Source organism: Convolutriloba macropyga, chromosome 4 (assembly GCF_964194025.1).
Source record: "Convolutriloba macropyga chromosome 4, txConMacr16.3, whole genome shotgun sequence".
In the NCBI taxonomy this organism is placed as follows: domain Eukaryota; kingdom Metazoa; phylum Xenacoelomorpha; order Acoela; family Convolutidae; genus Convolutriloba; species Convolutriloba macropyga.
Window position 1 is genome coordinate 39,744,529 of NC_134471.1, and position 22,604 is coordinate 39,767,132.

The 22,604-nt window shown below is 32.7% G+C and overlaps 1 protein-coding gene across 1 annotated transcript in view; it reads left to right on the top strand.

Moving 5' to 3' along the window:
• LOC142338427 (uncharacterized) overlaps window positions 1-22,604 on the top strand; it is a 109,512-nt gene that overhangs the window by 11,269 nt on the left and 75,639 nt on the right. The window contains exons 3-4 of the mRNA XM_075388187.1: window positions 839-1,056; window positions 22,369-22,527. Of these exons, the coding sequence (XP_075244302.1) occupies window positions 839-1,056; window positions 22,369-22,527 (377 nt within the window). The remainder of the gene's footprint in view (window positions 1-838; window positions 1,057-22,368; window positions 22,528-22,604) is intronic.

The following is a 22,604-nucleotide window of genomic DNA, read 5'->3' on the forward strand; positions in this document are numbered from 1 at the left end:
GATTACACTTGCCGGAAGTTCACACCCTTAAAACAACAGAAATAATTTTTGTAAACTACAAAGGGAGCTAATTTTACTTCCGCTTCCATTGAGAGTACTCTAGAATCAAAGTTTTACCGTTATTTGCTAACTTTACTCTATGATTATCAAAAACGCAGCTTTTATTTTTGATCTTTTAACTAAGAATTTGTCTAAATCGAAAACGATTGAAACAGCTGAATGTTCTAAATGGACGAACAGCATTGCCGGGGCTGGTTTTGGTCGAATATTGAACTGTTGCAATCGAAAAATAATTCGGGTTGTAATCAGTCGATCTTTTTTTTTAAAAAAAATTCGAGCTTTTTTATGTTAATTAAAGAACAGAACAATACACATCAAAGCTCACTGCTGATAGGTCCAAATGATTTCCTAAACACTTCGAAAGTAATGTATCTATTTTCTTTACTGGAACGATTCTGGTCGTTTTGTAAAAGGAAATGAATGGAAAAGGAAATTGAAATGAAAGGTTTTTAAAAGATACCTGTCTAGCAGTCGAGTGGACAACCTTAATGGATGTTTTGCAAAGATAAAAAAAGATTATGGCCGATTCTGAGCTGTTTCTTATTTCTATTCAATTTAGAGCAATTTTGTACGCGGTTTTTACGACTTTCTCCTAGGCGAGCATAAGTCCTTATGCTTGTTCTGTTTAGACAATTATGTTTTCCTGGTAATCATGGAAAAGGCCGTTTAGTTATTAGGTTCGTACCAGCAAATTCTTTGCTGAATTCGCCATCTAAAATATGATCGTCGCCTGACTTCTAGTAATGATCGAATCGAGGTATTACCGATCATGTTCCAGGTATTACCGTTTCTACCCGAGGCGCTGCAGGAGAAGTACATGAACGCGTGCAGACTCTCCTATCGGAATGTGAAGAATGTGTTGCATCATCCTCTGCTTAAAGTGCTGACTAACAAGAGGGGCTGGTTCACTGCCACATACGTGCTCAAAATGGTCCTTCTAATCACACTCGTGTGGGTGTCCATCTTTGAAATCACCATCACAATATGCAGTGAGCGGTATGTGTAAATGAATCTGTTGAATATCTAGCATAATTTTCTATATTGCCCAGACCCCTCGAATTAGGCACTCAGATGATGTTGCTTGTCCATGAAATCAAAAATGCATCTTAACCCCTTTCTTTTTGCGTTTTTAATTGTATGATTATTAACCCATATCAAGGGAGAATTTATGCTTTTTGCAAATTATGCAAACGGCCGTGGAATTTATTCACAACTCCCAACCACGCATGCACCTTCAACTCAAAATGAAGTAGCAGCTAACAACATGTCTTCTTCGACTGGTTTTACACAGGGTCCACGTTCTATAATTATTTTCAGTCTTTGCTTACAGTTTTTCAAAGTGTGAACGATTTTTTCTTCAATAAACCTATTAAAGTTTCATTTTGGTGCCGAAGTTTTTACAGCAAGCTAAGTGAGCACGATGATTACATTTCGAACGCTGAAAATTTAGCTATCGAGTGTTGAAAAAATGTTGAAAGTCCTATAACATAAAAATTAACTTTTTGAACTTTTCGTGAAACAAATTTGGAAAGTTCTCATTTTTTAATCACACACAGCTGCATATTTATTGCAGTTGTCAATTGTTCTCGGTGACATGTAGCACAGATATGTTGAAGTTTTTGATGGAAAGCCAATATAATATTTAGTGCTTTTTTATTCAGAAGCTATGAAGCTGACCTAGTTTTTAAAGTCGATGCTATAAATACAAAAGACCATAATTGCATGAATTAATAATTGTTGTCTTAGGCGTAAACTCTGAGATGTAAAGAATACTATGCTTCTTAAAATAGCTCGCGTTTCATTCATTGAAAATCAAATCAAAAGTTGTCATCGGAAAACCGAACTGCTATAAATTAGGCATTATCTAGGTCACTATAGGGCTAAAACAAATAATTGACAGATATTTCAAACAAGGACAAAACCTGTTAATCATTATAGCCTTGAAGCAAAATGCTTTTATAAAAGACTGAAAATGGATCGCCTGACATAATTTATTTATATCGTTTAACTACCTCACCGATCATTCTTGTGCATTTTAGTTAATTGAACAGAGGTTTATAGGAGTTTAAGGCTGAAACAAAGTTTTCAGCTTTTTTGACATCAGTTTAACGAAAACAAGTGAACTCACTCCATTGCTCTTTGCAATAAATTTTTGCTGTTCTAATTTAACTCAAAGTTATCTTTAAGCTATAAATTTTTAGTTATGCAAAATTTTGAAGATTGCTCTCAATCGGTTTACTCTTTTGCTGGGAGTTTCAAGAAAACAAGAGAAGTTATGCTGGCGTGGTTGTGTGTCACGGTTTTTCAGTTTTTTTAAACATTATCAGAGAATGGTTTTTGAATTGATAATAAACAAGGCGGCTCGTTAATGTGCGTTCGCACATGATGACCCGAGCTCATCTACATTTTTGACTTAATTGTCAACCAAATGAAGAAATAACAAAAATAGATGTTTGAGTTTAAAACAATGGTTACACAACCTATCTACTAATTGAATAACATAATGCCATGTCTTTTTACAGCGCCACTGAGATCTGACCTTAACAAGACTACAAGACAAAAAACAACCAAAAAAATTAGCGAAAACAAAAATTTCACGGCAAAAACTGAATATGTAAATTTAAAAGCACATAGTAACAACGTCAAAATGCACTCAGATAAATCCTTAACTACTCAAATTTACTTTCTCCTAACTATACAGCGGTTGAAAAGTATTCTTAATGAGACTATGTTACAAGTCAACAAAGAGAACGATCAATGAGGCGAAAGTCTAAAATTAATCAACATTTTTTAAAACAAGAAATTTCAAAAGTCTTAAAAATCATTAACTTTAAATAAATGATCCTTGATAAATTACAAAAAATTTATTACAAAACCAATACTAAAAATTATACAGGACTTGTCTTTGATTAGACTAAGCCATAGAAATGAACAAAAGAAAAACTCAAAAATTTTCAAATGATTTGCGAAAACACAAACTTTTGCTCCCATTAAAATCATTAGCTAATATCTGAATATTATGTATTTTTTTAATTCAATCGTTATTTCTACTAATTCTGCTGAAGGATTTATACTGAGATATTAAATAAATTTACTCTGGCCATATTTGAAAACCATTGGCACCTGTTATTACTCGATTGTTTTGAAAGAAGAGAAAAAGAAATACAAAAATTGACCACTCAAAAAACGTTTAAAAAACGCATATTGTCCAAAAACAAAGCATCGTAGACAAATATTATCTGTAAAACATTTCTTTTTGAAATACAATCAATTGGATGTGACCTCTCATTGACGAAAATAAGTAACAATTTGACGAAAAGAACAACAAAAACAGAAAAATTTGAAAATTATTTGAAAATGTATATAATAAACCTCAAGACTAAAGGCTATAAACTGACTTACTGATTCGGGGTAACACTATTAATTCAATCCTCAGGGACAAGCTTCAGAGACTTGTCAGCTTTTTGCGGCTACGTAAAGATCAAAAACAGGCAAAAACAGCAATTTCAAGAAAAAAATTGAGCGAGAAAAGTGTCGAAGGCATTAAAAAATGAACTTTTCACAAAATTTTTTTCCATGTTCAATTAATTTTTTAACAGCAATGGGATTTATTTTTTTTCAATTTAACTTCAGAAAAAATTAAATATGAACAAATACATTAGGACCACGAAATTTTTGAGAAAACTCGTAGTTTCAACGCCATTAATTTCATTAGCTTTCAACGGAATCCAATAAATACGCTAAAACATCCCTCCATGGGACAACAAGTTTGTTTCCCATTCATATTTTTTCAATAAGACCTTACAACAGGTTTTTGATGGTGAAAGCAACAACAAAGACAGGCAACAAACAAATATTCAGTTGAAGAGCGCCATCAGAAAGTGTCGAAGCAATTTAAATCATAAGTTCTTTTCTCAAAACTTTATATATGATCCGTTGATCGTCTTACTTTAACCAATGCGAACTATCAGTATTAGGATAATATGATAAGATTTCAGAAGGATCCAAAAATGAGAAAAAGTACCCGAAAAATTGAAAAAAAATATGAAAATTATTGACATTGAAGTTTTTAAAATAATAGGTAGAAGATATAACCGCGAACCAGATTATTTTTGGCTGCATTAGAAATAAAATGTAATCTCAAAAGTACTAAGACTGACAGACAGTTCACGAAAAAAAGTTTAGGATTGGTTAATATTCAAAAGAATTTCGAATAAATTTTTTTTAAAGTCTTAACAGTCATTAGACTCAAAAACTTTTAACGGTCAATAACTACTCTAAAAAAACACAATGGCAGGAAAAAGATTTTTGTGATACATAGATAATCAATAAGACATCACAATAGGTCATAAGACTATGAAAACAACAACAAAAACAGGCACAAACCAAAAATTCAGCAAAAGAGTGCCAGAGGAAAGTGTCGAAGCCGTTTAAATCATAGGCTGTTCTCTGAAAACTTTATTTATGATCCGTTAAACGTCTTCCCTAAAACATTGGGAACCATCAGTAATAGGATAATGTGATAAGATTTTAAAAGGATCCAAAAAAAAGGAAAAAGTACCCGAATTTTTTTTAAAAAAATTTGAAAACTCGTGGCATTGAATTGAAGTTTTAAAACTAATAGGTAAAAGATGAAAACGCTAACCAGAATAAATTTAGCTGCACAAGAAATAAAAGGGGATCCTGTAAGTACTAAAACTGACTAACAGTCCAAAAAAAGTTAAGGATCGGTTAACGTTCAAAAAAACTTTCGAAAATCTTTTTTCAAAGTCTTAGTGCATTAAACTTAGAAGCTTTCAACGGAGATCCATAACTACGCTCAGAAATAACATGATTGCAGGAAAAATACGTTTGCCATGCATAGATAATCAATAAGAGATCACAATAAGTCTTAAGACTATGAAAACAACAACAAAAACAGGCGAAAACCAAAACTCAGTAGAAAAGTGCGAGAAGAAAATTTTGAAGCCATTTAAATAATTAGCTTTTCTCTGAAAATTTTATCAGTGATCCACTGATTGTTTTTTTCAAGCGATTGGGATTAGTTAGAATAATATTTGGATAATGTGTATAATATTTTTATAATGTGATAAGAGTTCAAAAGTAGCCAATAATACGAAAATATCCAAAATTTTTAGTTCTTGTGTCTTTGAAGTCATATAGTCAATGGTTTGAGGATAAAACCGCTAAAAAGATTTATTTTAATTGCAGTTGAAAGCATTTGGGTTCCGTCAGTACTGGGACTGACTAACAGTTTACAAAAATTTCAAGACTGGTCAATGTTAAAAAAAAATTCGAAAAGTTATTTTTAAATTCTTTACAGCCATTAAGTTCAATAAATTTCACCAGCAGTCAACACGCTCAAATATGCTGGAGTATGGGTATGCTTGTCATGCACAAGTGACCAATAAGACATCACAACGGGTCTTATGACTATAAAAAAAACAAAATCAGGCAAAAACCAAAAATTCAGTAGAGAAGTGCCAGAAGAAAAGGTCGAAGCCATTTGAAACCATATGCTTTCTCAGAAAACTTTATCTGTGATCCACTGAACGTCTTCATTAAGCCAATAGGAGCTGTCAATTTTAGGATAATGTGTTAATGATTTCAAAAGTAACCAACAATACGGGTATATCCAAAAAAAATTTTTAAAACTATTTGAAATCTTGTGTCATTGAAGTCATATTTCTAAAAGTTAGAAGATAAAACCGCCCACTAGATCAAATTTGGTTACAATAAGACGGACGAGGGTGCTGTCATCACAGAGATTGACTTGCAGTTCACGATAATAAGGTTATGATTGGTTAAAGTTCGAAAAAATTTTCGAAAAATTATTTTTAAATTCTTAACAGCCATTAAACTCAATAAATTTCAATGGAAGTCAATAAATACGCTCAAATATGCTTCCAAAGGAGCATGGGGATGTTTGCAAGGCATAAATGATCAATAGGACATCACAACAAGTCTTATGACTATGAAAACAACAACAAAATCAGGCAAAAACCAATAATTCAATAGAGAAGTGCGAGAAGAAAAGGTCGAAACCATTTGAAACCATAGACTTTTCTTTGCAAAACTTATCTGTGATCCACTGAACGTCTTCTTTAAGCCAATAGGAGCTGTCAATTTTAGGATAGTGTGATAAGATTTAAAAAGTAACCAATAATACGGAAAAATTCGAATAATAATAATAATACGTAACCAATAGTAACCAATAATACGGAAAAAACTTTTCGAAATCTTATATCATTGAAGTCATGTTACTAAAAGTTAGAGATAAAACCGCCAACTAGGTCAAATTTGGTTACATTAGGACGGAAGAGGGTGCTGTCATCACAGAGATTGACTTGCAGTTCACGATAATAAGGTTATGATTGGTTAAAGTTCGAAAAAATTTTCGAAAAATTATTTTTAAATTCTTAACAGCCATTAAACTCAATAAATTTCAATGGAAGTCAATAAATACGCTCAAATATGCTTCCAAAGGAGCATGGGGATGTTTGCAAGGCATAAATGATCAATAGGACATCACAACAAGTCTTATGACTATGAAAACAACAACAAAATCAGGCAAAAACCAATAATTCAATAGAGAAGTGCGAGAAGAAAAGGTCGAAACCATTTGAAACCATAGACTTTTCTTTGCAAAACTTATCTGTGATCCACTGAACGTCTTCTTTAAGCCAATAGGAGCTGTCAATTTTAGGATAGTGTGATAAGATTTAAAAAGTAACCAATAATACGGAAAAATTCGAATAATAATAATAATACGTAACCAATAGTAACCAATAATACGGAAAAAACTTTTCGAAATCTTATATCATTGAAGTCATGTTACTAAAAGTTAGAGATAAAACCGCCAACTAGGTCAAACTTGGTTACATTAGGACGGAAGAGGGTGCTGTCATCACAGAGATTGACTTGCAGTTCACGATAATAAGGATATGATTGGTTAAAGTTCGAAAAAATTTTCGAAAAATTATTTTGAAAGTCTTAACAGCCATTAGCTGTCCACTTAAAGCACTAGATATGCTCATCTAAATCTCATTACGGAACATATTGCACTTTTAGTCAGTGAGTCCATGCCATAGGACTCCAAAAAATTAGTAAAACCTCAAGAAGAAATTCAAAATTTCACTTAAAATTACAAAAACTCAGAGTCGAATTAAAAGAAAAACATGAGGAATTCCTTGAAAACGATTTTCTTATTCATTGGGCTTCATTTGACTGGAAAGGAGTTTCGCCATTAATGGAACCTCGATATGAAAAGTGACTTGTCTCTAGGAGACTAAGGTTATGATTGGGTAAAGTTCGAAAAAATTTTCGAAAAATTATTTTTAAATTCTTAACAGCCATTAAACTCAATAAATTTCAATGGAAGTCAATAAATACGCTCAAATATGCTTCCAAAGGAGCATGGGGATGTTTGCAATGCATAAATGATCAATAAGACATCACAACAGGTCTTATGACTATGAAAACAACAACAAAATCAGGCAAAAACCAATAATTCAATAGAGAAGTGCGAGAAGAAAAGGTCGAAACCATTTGAAACCATAGACTTTTCTCTGCAAAACTTATCTGTGATCCACTGAACGTCTTCTTTAAGCCAATAGGAGCTGTCAATTTTAGGATAGTGTGATAAGATTTAAAAAGTAACCAATAATACGGAAAAATTCGAATAATAATAATAATACGTAACCAATAGTAACCAATAATACGGAAAAAATTTTTCGAAATCTTATATCATTGAAGTCATGTTACTAAAAGTTAGAGATAAAACCGCCAACTAGGTCAAACTTGGTTACATTAGGACGGAAGAGGGTGCTGTCATCACAGAGATTGACTTGCAGTTCACGATAATAAGGATATGATTGGTTAAAGTTCGAAAAAATTTTCGAAAAATTATTTTGAAAGTCTTAACAGCCATTAGCTGTCCACTTAAAGCACTAGATATGCTCATCTAAATCTCATTACGGAACATATTGCACTTTTAGTCAGTGAGTCCATGCCATAGGACTCCAAAAAATTAGTAAAACCTCAAGAAGAAATTCAAAATTTCACTTAAAATTACAAAAACTCAGAGTCGAATCAAAAGAAAAACATGAGGAATTCCTTGAAAACGATTTTCTTATTCATTGGGCTTCATTTGACTGGAAAGGAGTTTCGCCATTAATGGAACCTCGATATGAAAAGTGACTTGTCTCTAGGAGACTAAAAAAGCAAGAAAAGTAGAAAAGTTTTTGTAAAAAAGAGCTCTCAAATAGATTTCGAATTTTTTTGATATTGAAGCTCCCTATGAGACCAGAACTAGTCTTTTTTTAGGAACACAAAATTAGTTCATTTTTTGGCAAAAAATTGAAGTTTGAAATACTATTTTTATAGAAAACATCTTAATTTGAAGAGAACTCACACTAAAAGTGAACAAATATCCCGAGTTCACACAAAAGTTCAATCCTCGATAACTCCTCGAAAAAAAACGAAAATCAAAAAATCTTTTTAATATTGAATTCTACGCTGGACCAGCTTTTTAATGATACCACTCACATTTTTCCTGCGATGAATATATAGATCGGCCAAAATTGATATACAAAAAAAACCCATTTGAGTATATAGTTCCTCCCCCCCACAAGTGGGGTCGGAACAATTAGTTTTAAGTATTGAGAAGTAAATACTGTTATCGAAATGTTTTACTTGGTGTTGCTAAAACAAGTATCAACATTTTGCTAAAACAGGCGCTATATATCACAGAAATCAAAAAAATGAAGCATTGAAATGTCGTTGACTCAATTTTTTTTAACTTATTGACACTTCATAAGAAAATAATTAAGAAAAATTATCCATTAGAAATATTTTTTGTGTTCTAGGATCAACATTTATTTTCAATTATAATAATCCTAGTCATGTTATACCAAATAAAAAAAAGAAAATTGGGCAGATTTTGCGTAAAGTGCCGAAAAGGCTATGTTATTCCATGTACTTTTGATGTATATCAAAAAAGTTAGATTTGTAGAGTACTTCACTGTGAGGTTTCTGATCCAGAACTTATAATAAAGATTCATGACAGTAGATAAAAGAAGTAGTAGGAAAAATGAATAATCACTTAGTCAGCTTAAAAAAAGGTAATTTGTCAGCTTAAAATTGAGTTTGTTTTCTTATATACTTTTATTCTTAATTATTTTGAGAAAAATTTAATTGACCTTAAAGGGCCGGAAATATTGGAAACATCTTTGTGGTATTTTTTGTGATTTTTTGAACCAACTCGCAACAAATTGGGTTTGGTGATCTCATTGTAAAATTATTATGGCATCAATGGAAATAATTGAAAATTTGCAATAGTTATGGTTCAAATCAATTAAATTAATCTGCATTTTTTGTACTTAACAGTTCTTAAAATTATTTTGAGATATGGCTATTGTTTTTAAGATATGAGCAACTCTGGAATATAGTGTTAGAACGAAACAAAATATCAGAACAAAAAACTTCATAGTCTTGTTGACTAGCGTTGGCTGGTTAACTAGAATTCTTTGAAACGTCCACCATACAACTTACATGCTAGCAATGTCCACCATGCAATTTATAGGTATTCGACTCAATCTAACCAGCAGTAGATTTTTCTCGGTTCACATTTGAATCCTTCGCTTTTTACGTTAAAAATGGAACTCATTGTTTGTAATTTTAGAAGAAATTAAAACCATTTTTACTATATCTAGTGACTACTTGATTGATATTTATTTTCTTTTTACCTTTTCCATGTTAAGAAAATAAATATTAAATGGTTTTGAAAAGTTTGTTAAAAAAGCAACATTATTTCAAAAACAAGTGACCTATAACCGAACAGGTGCATTTAAAACTAACCACAATAGTAGTAAGAAAACAAACTTTCACAATAACGTATAAAATTTTAAAAAAAGAGTATCAGAAACAATGGAAGCACGCAATATCAAAAAGATGAAAAAACTGGAGTAAAAATTTTGTATCACAATAATGAGATAATTCTGTTTTTGAAGATAATTCACAGGCCTCAAACAATATTTACATGAGATTCGATATTAATTGTTTAATTAAATTTTCTCTGTTGACTCATGTCTTTAGGACAAAGTTATATTGAGGTCGTTAAAATCAATCAATTTTCAAAGATTGCTCACAATTTCTCTTTTTTTGCTGATTTCCGAAAAGGACTATTTGTTTATTTAGCTTGATTATTTGTTTGTAAATGTGAAACAAATGGTCTGTAAATTCAGACCAAATATCTGACAAATGTAATATAAAATGTTGAGTAATCCTTAAAATATCCAGCAATAGACTACACAAATAACACTTTCTTTTATTTTTATCGATTTTTGTACGATTTCCATACAAATGACCCCACCCTAGTCAAAAGCGAATGACAATTTTATAAAAATCTGACAGATTCCGTAAAAATCTTGCAAGAATATGCTTATTCTTGCAAGATGTCTGCCAGAATTTTGAAAGATAACAATTTTCTGTCAGTATCTTACAAGAAAGCCTTTTTGTGTTAGAATAATACAAATCGTCCCTTTCTTTCAAGTAATTTTCAAAACAGAAGGTTTGCTAAAGCAGCGCCAAGATCCTTAAATTTGCATATTTATGACGTTGAAGGGTCACAACATTCGAATACAGACATATTGTGAAGAAATTAAAAAATTATTAGTATTAAAGCAGCAGTAGCGTAAAGTATAAAAAAAGCGAATAACAAAAAAAACATGCTGGCAAGATAATAACAAAACGATTTGCCCTGACAGAAACGCTGGAAAACCTTCGGAGATTGAGGGAGAAAAATGTTCTGGCTCATTGTACCTTGCCTGACCTCTCAAAAGAATTTGACACTGTTGACCACAGCATATTGATAGACAATTGCTCCAAATACGGTTTGAGAGCCAAAATCGAAGAGTTACTCAAGTCTTATCTTAAAGATTGCAAACAATTAGTTCGATATAAAAGAGAATTTTTCTCAACTAAAAAAAATGAGCACAGAGTTCCTTAAGGATCAGTATTAGGACCACTTCTGTTTCTAATATATGTAAACGATATCGTAGACATACCAAAGCACAATGATATTATGTTATACTCAGATGACACAAACATATTTGGCAAATATTAGCAAACTGAACAAACAAATGATCTGAAACTGATTTCCAGCTGGCTAGAGAGTAACAAACTGACACCAAATAACATAACAACACAACTAATTCTGCTAGGACCCAATCAGTTATCAGACAAAAAACCTATTTGGAAACAGGAAGAAGTAGAGGAGAGAAAATGCGTGAATTATCAAGGTGTTAAAATTGACAACAAACTGACTTTTGAAGAGCACACAGTCTGTGTTCAAATGAAATGTAACCAATGCATTTCGATTTTATATCAAACAAAGAAATATCTGCAACGAGAGTTATTTCTGAAAATTTATAAGCAAGACGTTCAACCGCAGTATCAATACAGAGTTCTAATATATTGCACGGATAACAAAAGTGTTCTTGAAAGACTTCAACATCAACAAAACTTCCTAATCAGAAAAGTTTTTGCGTTCCCAAAACATAAAGAAGTTCGTAGTTGTAGATCCAAAAACAAAATTCCATCAATAGTATTAAAGCAGCAGTAGCGTAAAGTATAAAAAAAGCAAATAACAAAAAAGAAATGCTGGCAAGATAATAACAAAACGATTTGCCCTAACAGAAACGCTCGAAAATATTCGGAGATTAAGGGAGAAAAATGTTCTGGCTCATTGTACCTTGCCTGACCTCTCAAAAGAATTTGATACTGTTGACCACAGCATATTGATAGACAATTGCTCCAAATACGGTTTGAGAGCCAAAATTGAAGAGTTACTCAAGTCTTATCTCAAAGATTGCAAACAATTCGTTCGATATAAAGGAGAATCTTTCTCAACTAAAAAGATGAGCACAGAGTTCCTCAAGGATCAGTATTAGGACCACTTCTGTTTCTAATATACATAAACGATATCGTAAACATACCAAAGCACAATGATATTATGTTATACCAAGATGACACAAACATATTTGGCAAATATTAGCAAACTGAACAGACAAATGATCTGAAACTGATTTCCAGCTGGCTAGAGAGTAACAAACTGACACCAAATAACATAAAAACACAACTACTTCTGCTAGGACCCAGACAGTTATAAGACAAAAAACTTATTTGGAAACAGGAAGAAGTAGAGGAGAGAAAAAGCGTTAATTATCAAGGTGTTAAAATTGACAACAAACTGACTTTTGAAGAGCACACAGTCTGTGCTCAAATGAAATGTAACCAATGCATTTCGATTTTATATCAAACAAAGAAATATCTGCAGCGAGAGTTATTGCTGAAAATTTATAAACAATACGTTCAACCGCAGTATCATTACAGAGTTCTAATGTATGGCACGGCAAACAAAAGTGTTCTTGAAAGACTTCAACATCAACAAAACTTCCTAATCAGAAAAGTGTTTGGGTTCCCAAAACATAAAGAAGTTCGTAGTTGTAGATCCAAAAACAAAACTCCATCAATATTTGAGCTACGCGTGTACGAACTTCTGAAACTTATATCAAAAGTATTCAGAAGAAAGCATCCTAGTGAATCTATTAACTCGTTTATAACTGACAAGGAAATCGACACATCATTCGACACTGAACCGAGAATCAAAACAATACCTCTCATAGAATAATTAACACGCAAGAAACGAAAACGAATCTCAGTTCGATTGAGAATACTCTACAATGGCTTATCCACTCTTGACTTTGATATAATAACAAATTTGAGAATCTCCAAACAAAAGAACTTGAAAAAACTTCTACCCTCCTTTCTGGACAATTACATAATCGATTCCGATTTTTTTTGGAAACTTAAAAAAAATCTTGCAAGAATATGCTTATTTTTGCAAGATGCCTGCCAGAATTTTGAAAGATAACAATTTTTTTGTCATTATCTTACAAGATAGCCTTGTTGTGTTAGAATAATACAAATCATCCCTTTCTTTCAAGTAATTTTCAAAACAGAAGGTTTGCAAAAGCAGCGCCAAGATCCTTAAATTTGCACATTAATGACATCCAAGGGTCACAACATTCGAATATAGACATATTGTGAAGAAATTGAAAATTTATTAGTATTAAAGCAGCAGTAGCGTAAAGTATAAAAAAAGCAAATAACAAAAAAAAAACATGCTGGCAAGATAAAAACAAAACGATTTGCCCTAACAGAAACGCTGGAAAAAATTCGGAGATTAAGGGAGAAAAATGTTCTGGCTCATTGTACCTTGCCTGACCTCTCAAAAGAATTTGATACTGTTGACCACAGCATATTGATAGACAATTGCTCCAAATACGGTTTGAGAGCCAAAATTGAAGAGTTACTCAAGTCTTATCTCAAAGATTGCAAACAATTCGTTCGATATAAAGGAGAATCTTTCTCAACTAAAAAAAATGAGCACAGAGTTCCTCAAGGATCAGTATTAGGACCACTTCTGTTTCTAATATATATAAACGATATCGTAGACATACCAAAGCACAATGATATTATGTTATACGCAGATGACACAAACATATTTGGCAAATATTAGCAAACTGAACAAACAAATGATCTGAAACTGATTTCCAGCTGGCTAGAGAGTAACAAACTGACACCAAATAACATAAAAACACAACTACTTCTGCTAGGACCCAGACAGTTATAAGACAAAAAACCTATTTGGAAACAGGAAGAAGTAGAGGAGAGAAAAAGCGTTAATTATCAAGGTGTTAAAATTGACAACAAACTGACTTTTGAAGAGCACACAGTCTGTGTTCAAATGAAATGTAACCAATGCATTTCGATTTTATATCAAACAAAGAAATATCTGCAACGAGAGTTATTTCTTAAAATTTATAAACAATACGTTCAACCGCAGTATCATTACAGAGTTCTAATATATGGCACGGCAAACAAAAGTGTTCTTGAAAGACTTCAACATCAACAAAACTTCCTAATCAGAAAAGTTTTTGGGTTCCCAAAACATAAAGAAGTTCGTAGTTGTAGATCCAAAAACAAAACTCCATCAATATTTGAGCTACGCGTGTACGAACTTCTGAAACTTATATCAAAAGTATTCAGAAGAAAGCATCCTAGTGAATCTATTAACTCGTTTATAACTGACAATGAAATCGACACATCATTCGACACTGAACGGAGAATCAAAACAATACCTCTCATAGAATAATTAACACGCAAGAAACAAAAACGAATCTCAGTTCGATTGAGAATACTCTACAATAGCTTATCCACTCTTGACTCTGATATAATAACAAATTTGAGAATCTCCAAACAAAAGAACTTGAAAAAACTGCTACCCTCCTTTCTGGACAATTACATAATCGATTCCGATTTTTTTTGGAAACTTAAAAAAAATCTTGCAAGAATATGCTTATTTTTGCAAGATGCCTGCCAGAATTTTGAAAGATAACAATTTTTTTCATTATCTTACAAGATAGCCTTGTTGTGTTAGAATAATACAAATCATCCCTTTCTTTCAAGTAATTTTCAAAACAGAATGTTTGCAAAAGCAGCGCCAAGATCCTTAAATTTGCACATTAATGACATCCAAGGGTCACAACATTCGAATATAGACATATTGTGAAGAAATTGAAAATTTATTAGTATTAAAGCAGCAGTAGCGTAAAGTATAAAAAAAAGCAAATAACAAAAAAAACATGCTGGCAAGATAAAAACAAAACGATTTGCCCTAACAGAAACGCTGGAAAACATTCGGAGATTAAAGGAGAAAAATGTTCTGGCTCATTGTACCTTGCCTGACTTCTCAAAAGAATTTGATACTGTTGACCACAGCATATTGATAGACAATTGCTCCAAATACGGTTTGGCAGCCAAAATCGAAGACTTACTCAAGTCTTATCTTAAAGATTGCAAACAATTCGTTCGATATAAAGGAGAATCTTTCTCAACTAAAAAAAATGAGCACAGAGTTCCTCAAGGATCAGTATTAGGACCACTTCTGTTTCTAATATATATAAACGATATCGTAGACATACCAAAGCACAATGATATTATGTTATACGCAGATGACACAAACATATTTGGCAAATATTAGCAAACTGAACAAACAAATGATCTGAAGCTGATTTCCAGCTGGCTAGAGAGTAACAAACTGACACCAAATAACATAAAAACACAACTACTTCTGCTAGGACCCAGACAGTTATAAGACAAAAAACCTATTTGGAAACAGGAAGAAGTAGAGGAGAGAAAAAGCGTTAATTATCAAGGTGTTAAAATTGACAACAAACTGACTTTTGAAGAGCACACAGTCTGGGTTCAAATGAAATGTAACCAATGCATTTCGATTTTATATCAAACAAAGAAATATCTGCAACGAGAGTTATTTCTGAAAATTTATAAACAATACGTTCAACCGCAGTATCATTACAGAGTTCTAATATCTGGCACAGCTAACAAAAGTGTTCTCGAAAGACTTCAACATCAACACAACTTCCTAACCAGAAAAGTTTTTGGGTTCCCAAAACATAAAGAAGTTCGTAGTTGTAGATCCAAAAACAAAATTCCATCAATGTTTGAGCTACACGTGTACGAACTTCTGAAACTTTTATCAAAAGTATTCAGAAGAAAGCATCCTTGTGAATCTATTAACTCATTTATAACTGACAAGGAAATCGACAGATCATTCGACACTGAATGGAGAATCAAAACAATACATCTCATAGAATAATTAACACGCAAGAAACGAAAACGAATTTCAGTTCGATTGAGAATACTCTACAATAGCTTATCCATTCATGACTTTGATTTAATAACAAATTTGAGAATCTGCAAAGAAAAGAATTTGAAAAAACTGCTACCCTCTTTTCTGGACAATTACGTAATCGATTCCGGTTTTTTTTGGAAACTTAAAAAAAATCTTTCAAGAATATGCTCATTCTTGCAAGATGCCTGCCAAAATTTTGAAAGATAACAATTTTTTTGTCGTTATCTTACAAGATAGCCTTGTTGTGTTAGAATAATACAAATCATCCCTTTCTTTCAAGTAATTTTCAAAACAGAAGGTTTGCAAAAGCAGTGCCATGATCCTTAAATTTGCACATTTATGACGTCCAAGGGTCACAACATTCAAATATAGAAATATTGTGAAGAAATTGAAAATTTATCAGTATTAAAGCAGCAGTAGCGTAAAGTATAAAAAAAGCGAATAACAAAAAAAACATGCTGGCAAGATAATAACAAAACGATTTGCCCTACAGAAACGCTGGAAAACCTTCGGAGATTGAGGGAGAAAAATGTTCTGGCTCGTTGTACCTCGCCTGACCTCTCAAAAGATTTTGATACTGTTGACCACAGCATATTGATAAACAATTGCTCCAAATATGGTTTGAGAGCCAAAATCGAAGAGTTACTCAAGTCTTATCTTATAGATTGCAAACAATTCGTTCGATATAAAGGAGAATCTTTCTCAACTAAAAAAAAAAGGAAGCACGTAGTTCCTCAAGGATCAGTATTAGGGCCACTTCTGTTTCTAATATATATAAACGATATCGTAGACATACCAAAGCACAATGATATTATGTTATACGCAGATGACACAAACATATTTGGCAAATATTAGCAAACTGAACAAACAAATGATCTGAAACTGATTTCCAGCTGGCTAGAGAGTAACAAACTGACACCAAATAACATAAAAACACAACTACTTCTGCTAGGACCCAACCAGTTATCAGACAAAAAACCTATTTGGAAAAAGGAAGAAGTAGAGGAGAGAAAATGCGTTAATTATCAAGGTGTTAAAATTGACAACAAACTGACTTTTGAAGAGCACATAGACTGTGTTCAAATGAAATGTAACCAATGCATTTCCATTTTATATCAAACAAAGAAATATCTGCAACGAGAGTTATTTCTGAAAATTTATAAACAATACGTTCAACCGCAGTATCAATACAGAGTTCTAATATATGGCACGGCAAACAAAAGTGTTCTTGAAAGACTTCAACATCAACAAAACTTCCCAATCAGAAAAGTTTTGGGTTCCCAAAACATAAAGAAGTTCGTAGTTGTAGGTCGAAAAACACAATTCCATCAATATTTGAGCTACACGTGTACAAACTCATGAAACTTTTATCAAAAGTATTCAGAAGAAAGCATCCTAGTGAATCTATTAACTCGTTTATAACTGACAAGGAAATCGACAGATCATTCGACACTTAACGGAGAATCAAAACAATACCTCTCATAGAATAATTAACACGCAAGAAACGAAATCGAATTTCAGTTCGATTGAGAATACTCTACAATAGCTTATCCATTCTTGACTTTGATTTAATAACAAATTTGAGAATCTGCAAAGAAAAGAATTTGAAAAAACTGCTACCCTCCTTTCTGGACAATTACATAATCGGTTCCGATTTTTTTGGAAACTTGTATTGGTAATATGCTCGATAACAAAGAACGTGTTTTTTTTAAAAGAGAAAAAACAAGTTAAAAAAATGAGACAGTTGGTGCGTAATATTGACTTTTTAAACCTCCTTTTTTTCCTGTTCTCTTGAATGGACTCAGTATAAGTAACTAAATGAATATTGAAAATATAATCGTGTTTTGAATAGCTCTGTAACGGTGCTGAAACAGGCAAATTGCCTCCTATCATTCGTTCAGTACGACGCTTAATACTCTTATTTCGTTTAATTATTCTAAGATTGAATATTTGGTACTGAAATTTATTATTATTATAATAAGAAACTCAATTAACACCGGAATTCTTGTTTAAAAGTTAAAAAATAAATTTTAAGAAAGTTCAAAACTCACAATGAACTCGAAAAGTAAAATACAAACACTATTAGACCGTCATTTTGCTCTATGATATCGTTCAATGAAACAATGAAACACTACTGAGTAAAGCCAACTCAATATGAGCTGCTCTGCTTAAAAATTTTTAAATAGATTTTAATTTTGCTTCAGTTTGTTTCTTAAAGCAAATGCGACTGTATATTGGACAATTGTTGTCAAAATGACAGATAATACAAGAAAACGTACGAATCAGAGCGATACTCGACTGTAACAAACTTGCAGGAATCTTGCAAGATAACCATTTTTATGGCAAATTTTGCAAGATAGTCATTTTGTTTTGAAAAATTCTAGCAGAATCCTGCAAGATAACAATTTGGTCTCGACTAGGACATATACAGGATTACCCTAAATTAGTCTTCGATCAGAATTTTTTGCTGCAAGTTTTTGGAGCACTTCAATAAGACCATCCTAGATTAAAGGTTTCTTAAGCAGACGTCTTTCAGACCATTGAAATTGCATTTGAGACTCACTTTCCATATGAAGATTTGTTTTTCGAAATTTAGTTTTCGCAATATTGTTTTGCTTTAAATATATGGGTATATAAGTTTGTATTTGGACACGTTCGTTTGAACATTACCTTCTAGTGCTGTACATCAGACTTTCACGCGACCCTGTTTCATACTTTGGTGCGTTCAAAATCGCGTGTTCTTTTTCGTGCATTGAAAATGACAAATGACTTTTGATCAGACTTTCCGCGACCCACGTAACATCTGCTCAGTATTTGTACAGACCGATGTCTAAACTCTCGTGCGTTCGAATAGAGATTCATCCCTGTAATTTTGATGAAATCCCCCCTCCCCCATCCCCAACTCCCTGTGCTCCTGATCATGGTAGTAGCTTGAACCTCAACTTGACTAAAATGAGTTCACTTGCAACAATATAGACAATCGTGTAATAGATGTCTGCTAAGATGGCGAGCAAGTTGACAACCTTAACCATCTTTTCTGTTATTGTCTTCATTTTGCATTATTGCGTTGTATCACCGGAGATCCTAGTTCAATCATCAAGCTCTGTTCATCAGCAGAAGAAGAAACACAGTTTCAACAGACGCGCTTGGAGGGAGCAAGAACCAAATAAATGGAATCAATATGTAGGCGATCAGAAACGAAGAATGATTGGTTTTGTACAAGGTGACAACTGATGATTCCAATGCGGATTTGAACAGCGCTCAAACTCGGAGCTAAATATTTAACTATAAAGCAGAACACTGAGGCCATTAATTATGTTTCTTTGGGGAATGGATTTTAAATTGCAATTTACTTTCCAAAATTGATAACATTTTTGGGATGGAAATTATGGAAATTATTATGATCAGAAATTCGTTCAGGATCTAAATTTTTGGGGATTAGAGAGGGATTAGAGATAAGTTGTCCATTCTAAATTGAGAGCCGTCAACAGAAAGCTCTAGTTTTCGATTTTGTGATATGTGAGAAAACGAATCATCAGCTCGTTAGCTTTCCAAACTCAGGTCAATGTCAAAACTGATCAAGTCTAAAATCAGCAAATGTTCGGATCTATGATCACGTCACTCTTACATTTCAATTGAATAACCCAAAAACTGGCAGAAAATTGTCACAAAGAGAAAAAATGCCGAAAAGACAAGTAGTATATCCGAGTAGAACAAGAAGAAAAGCTGCGGACGTTTCCAATAAAAAATATGTTTTTGCTTTATTAATAATTAGAATTCAGCGTCCAGTTCCTGTCCAAAAATTTTACGTGAAATGATGATTTGACAACAGATTTGTAGTCTTGTTTTTGTAAACTCTCTGCTGAAATATAAGTTTTATTTTTTCTTTCAATATTTCCAGGAATTCAAATGAAACAAAAGCTTGGTGTAATGATAAAGAATTATATAAAAACGCAGAATTTGTAGCTCAATTTGTTTGTTAAAAGACGTATTAAATCACTCATGGGTTGTGATTGCTTTTCCAACCAGTTGACGGGCCAAATGCTAATATAAATTTACATGGGAGAGATAATTAGCTTGTATACAAAACATTTCATGTACAACCATTCAGCAAAAAAGTGTGGAATGGATTTTAATTTGCAATTTATTTTGCAATTTGATAGAACTTGTTAAATAAGGGCTGCGTTCGATAGAACGGAAGGCTTTTGTGTCACTGGATTTTCATAGAAAAATCGTTGATCTATTTATGGAAATTATTATTACCCGAAAATCTTTCGGGACCCAAACTTTTGGGATTGGAGATAAGTTGCCCATTCTACATTGGGAGCCGTCAATAGAGACCTCTAGTTTTTGATTCCGAGATATGTAAGAAAACGAAGTTTATGAGCTTTGTTTGGGAAGCTCATAAACTTCCGAAACTCAGGTCAATGTCAAAACTGATCAACTCTAAAATCAGCAAATGTTCGGATTTTTGATCACGTCACTCTTACGTTTTAATTTAAAAACCCGAAAACTGGCAGAAAATTGTCTGAAAAAGAATAATGCCAGAAAGATAAATCTTATATCAAAGTAGAACCAGTAGAAAAGCTGGGAAAGCTGGCGACGTTTTCAATCAAAACAACATGTTTTTGTTTTATTCATATATAGAAATCAGCGTCCAGTTTTTGTCAATAAATTTTTCCTGGTAGTAAGTTTGATTAAAAATTTGTAGCCTTTTTTTGTAGACTTTCTACGGGAATATTTTATTTTTTTTTATTTTATTGTTTTTTTATTTTTCATTCAATGTTTGCAAGAACTAAACGAAAACAAGGGTTTGGTGTGATAGTGAAGAATTATAAAAAAACGCAGAATTTGTAGCTTAATTTGTTAATTTGAAGTCGTATTACAAGACTCAGGGGATGAGATTGTCCTTCAAACATCTGACGGGGCGGCTGCTAATGTAAATTTTGAATGCGATAGATAATTAGCAAATATACGATAGAATTTATGTACAATCATTCAGCAAAAAAAAGCTTTATGCACATTCACAAAGAGGTTCAGTTTAAAAATAATGTTCAATAAAATTTTCATGTTAAAACTGAGTTTCTTTTCTGGCTCTATCAAGTGACTTTTTTCTGGCTGAGACGCAATCAGCCATTTTCAAGAGTATGGAGGGTTTCTACTGGCTTAATTTGAAATATTAAAAAAATGTTGGCTTGAATACTTTGCTAGCCTCGTAGCAGTGGTGTGAGTGGCAAGTTTCAATTGCGTAACGTAAGTAAATGTGGAATGGTTAAAACAAAAAGAATGAATTTTAGGATATTAAAAATTTGCTGTACGTTGTTGGGCTCGAACCTCACTGTGTTTTGCATTGCAATAGCTCGCTGCACTAAATTGTCTTCTCCTTTTGAAGTTGTTTTGTTTTATCTTTACAATAATTGCAATTGCGAATCGTCGAAAGAAACTGGGAAGAAAAGAACTTGATCATGATGGGTTTCCAACCAAAGCGCGCATTTTAAATGACGTTTTAGTTGACAGCTCTAAGTTCAATGTTGGATACAGATTATCTTTTGTTTTTTCTTTCCCGATTGCCTTTCAAATTGATTTCCAAACAATTTATAGTCGATACTAAGTTTTCCAACCGAAATAAGAAAGTAACTTTGTTTTGTGTTATAAATAACCATCAGTCTAAGAAGGACAAACTTTAAAAAGTGTTGATAGGAAAAGGAGAAAGAATAATAAAAGAAACTTTGTTTTGGTTTCGAAAACTTAAAAGTAACAAAGTTAAGAAGTGGTTGATTAGAAGTGCAACGCTGACCTAAGCCATGAAACCTTTGAACCAAACCATGTGTAGCACATAATTGGACGGTTTCGTGATCTAATGGAGATTTTGTATGTTCTTGATTAATCAAAAGGTTGCGTATGATGATCTTCGTCATGTTTGTCTGTACGAGTCTTTTCATAAGAGTTTTTGAACGAGCACATAAACGCACCAAAGTTTTGAACAAGGCAAAGTCTGGATCATAGGCATTTTTGGTGTGCCTGGGTATTTTCATAAGCAAAAATAGTCTGGATGGGTATTTTCATAGATCATTTTGAGCGAAGACCTCAACCTGGGTAATAATGTAGTAAACTCACTTGATCGGTTCAGCCTCAAATTAACCAGAAGAGCAACTGGTCGATCTAAAAAGGTGAAAAAAAGAGAGAAGGAGGGAAGGAAGATTGTGTAAAGGGAAGTAGGATAGATTGAAGATTGATATTACGTGCGATAGATCTTAAGCATGTATGCTAATCATATGCTAATCATAGAATCTCTGATATAAGAGAGATGGTAGAACGAATTTATCTTACTTGAACGCTCTTCTTTCACCCAAAATTCCCACCTGAGAAAAAGAAACTTAGAAGAGTGTTTCATGTGTTTTTGCTGTATCTTGGTTATTTACAGTATAATGCGCATTAACGTACTTGAAAAGAGTTTATTTGAAATTTTACCAGCAATCCAATGCTGCCAAACTTATCCATCAATACTTAGTGAGCGGCATTTGTTTTAGGTTATACATGATCGACCGAATCTATGCGTCTCTGATCGTGGCAACTTCGACTGCCATTGGAGACGTTGCCCCCCGTCTGATCCAGGGTGTGTATGGATACATAATCATCGCACTCCTCGGATGGTTTTTCTTCAACTCTGTCAATGTGCTTCTATGCAGGTTACAGTTGTTGCTCATTAATAATATGGACCGATCCGAATATAACAGTAGGAAATAAAAATTCTTCGATAATTTGG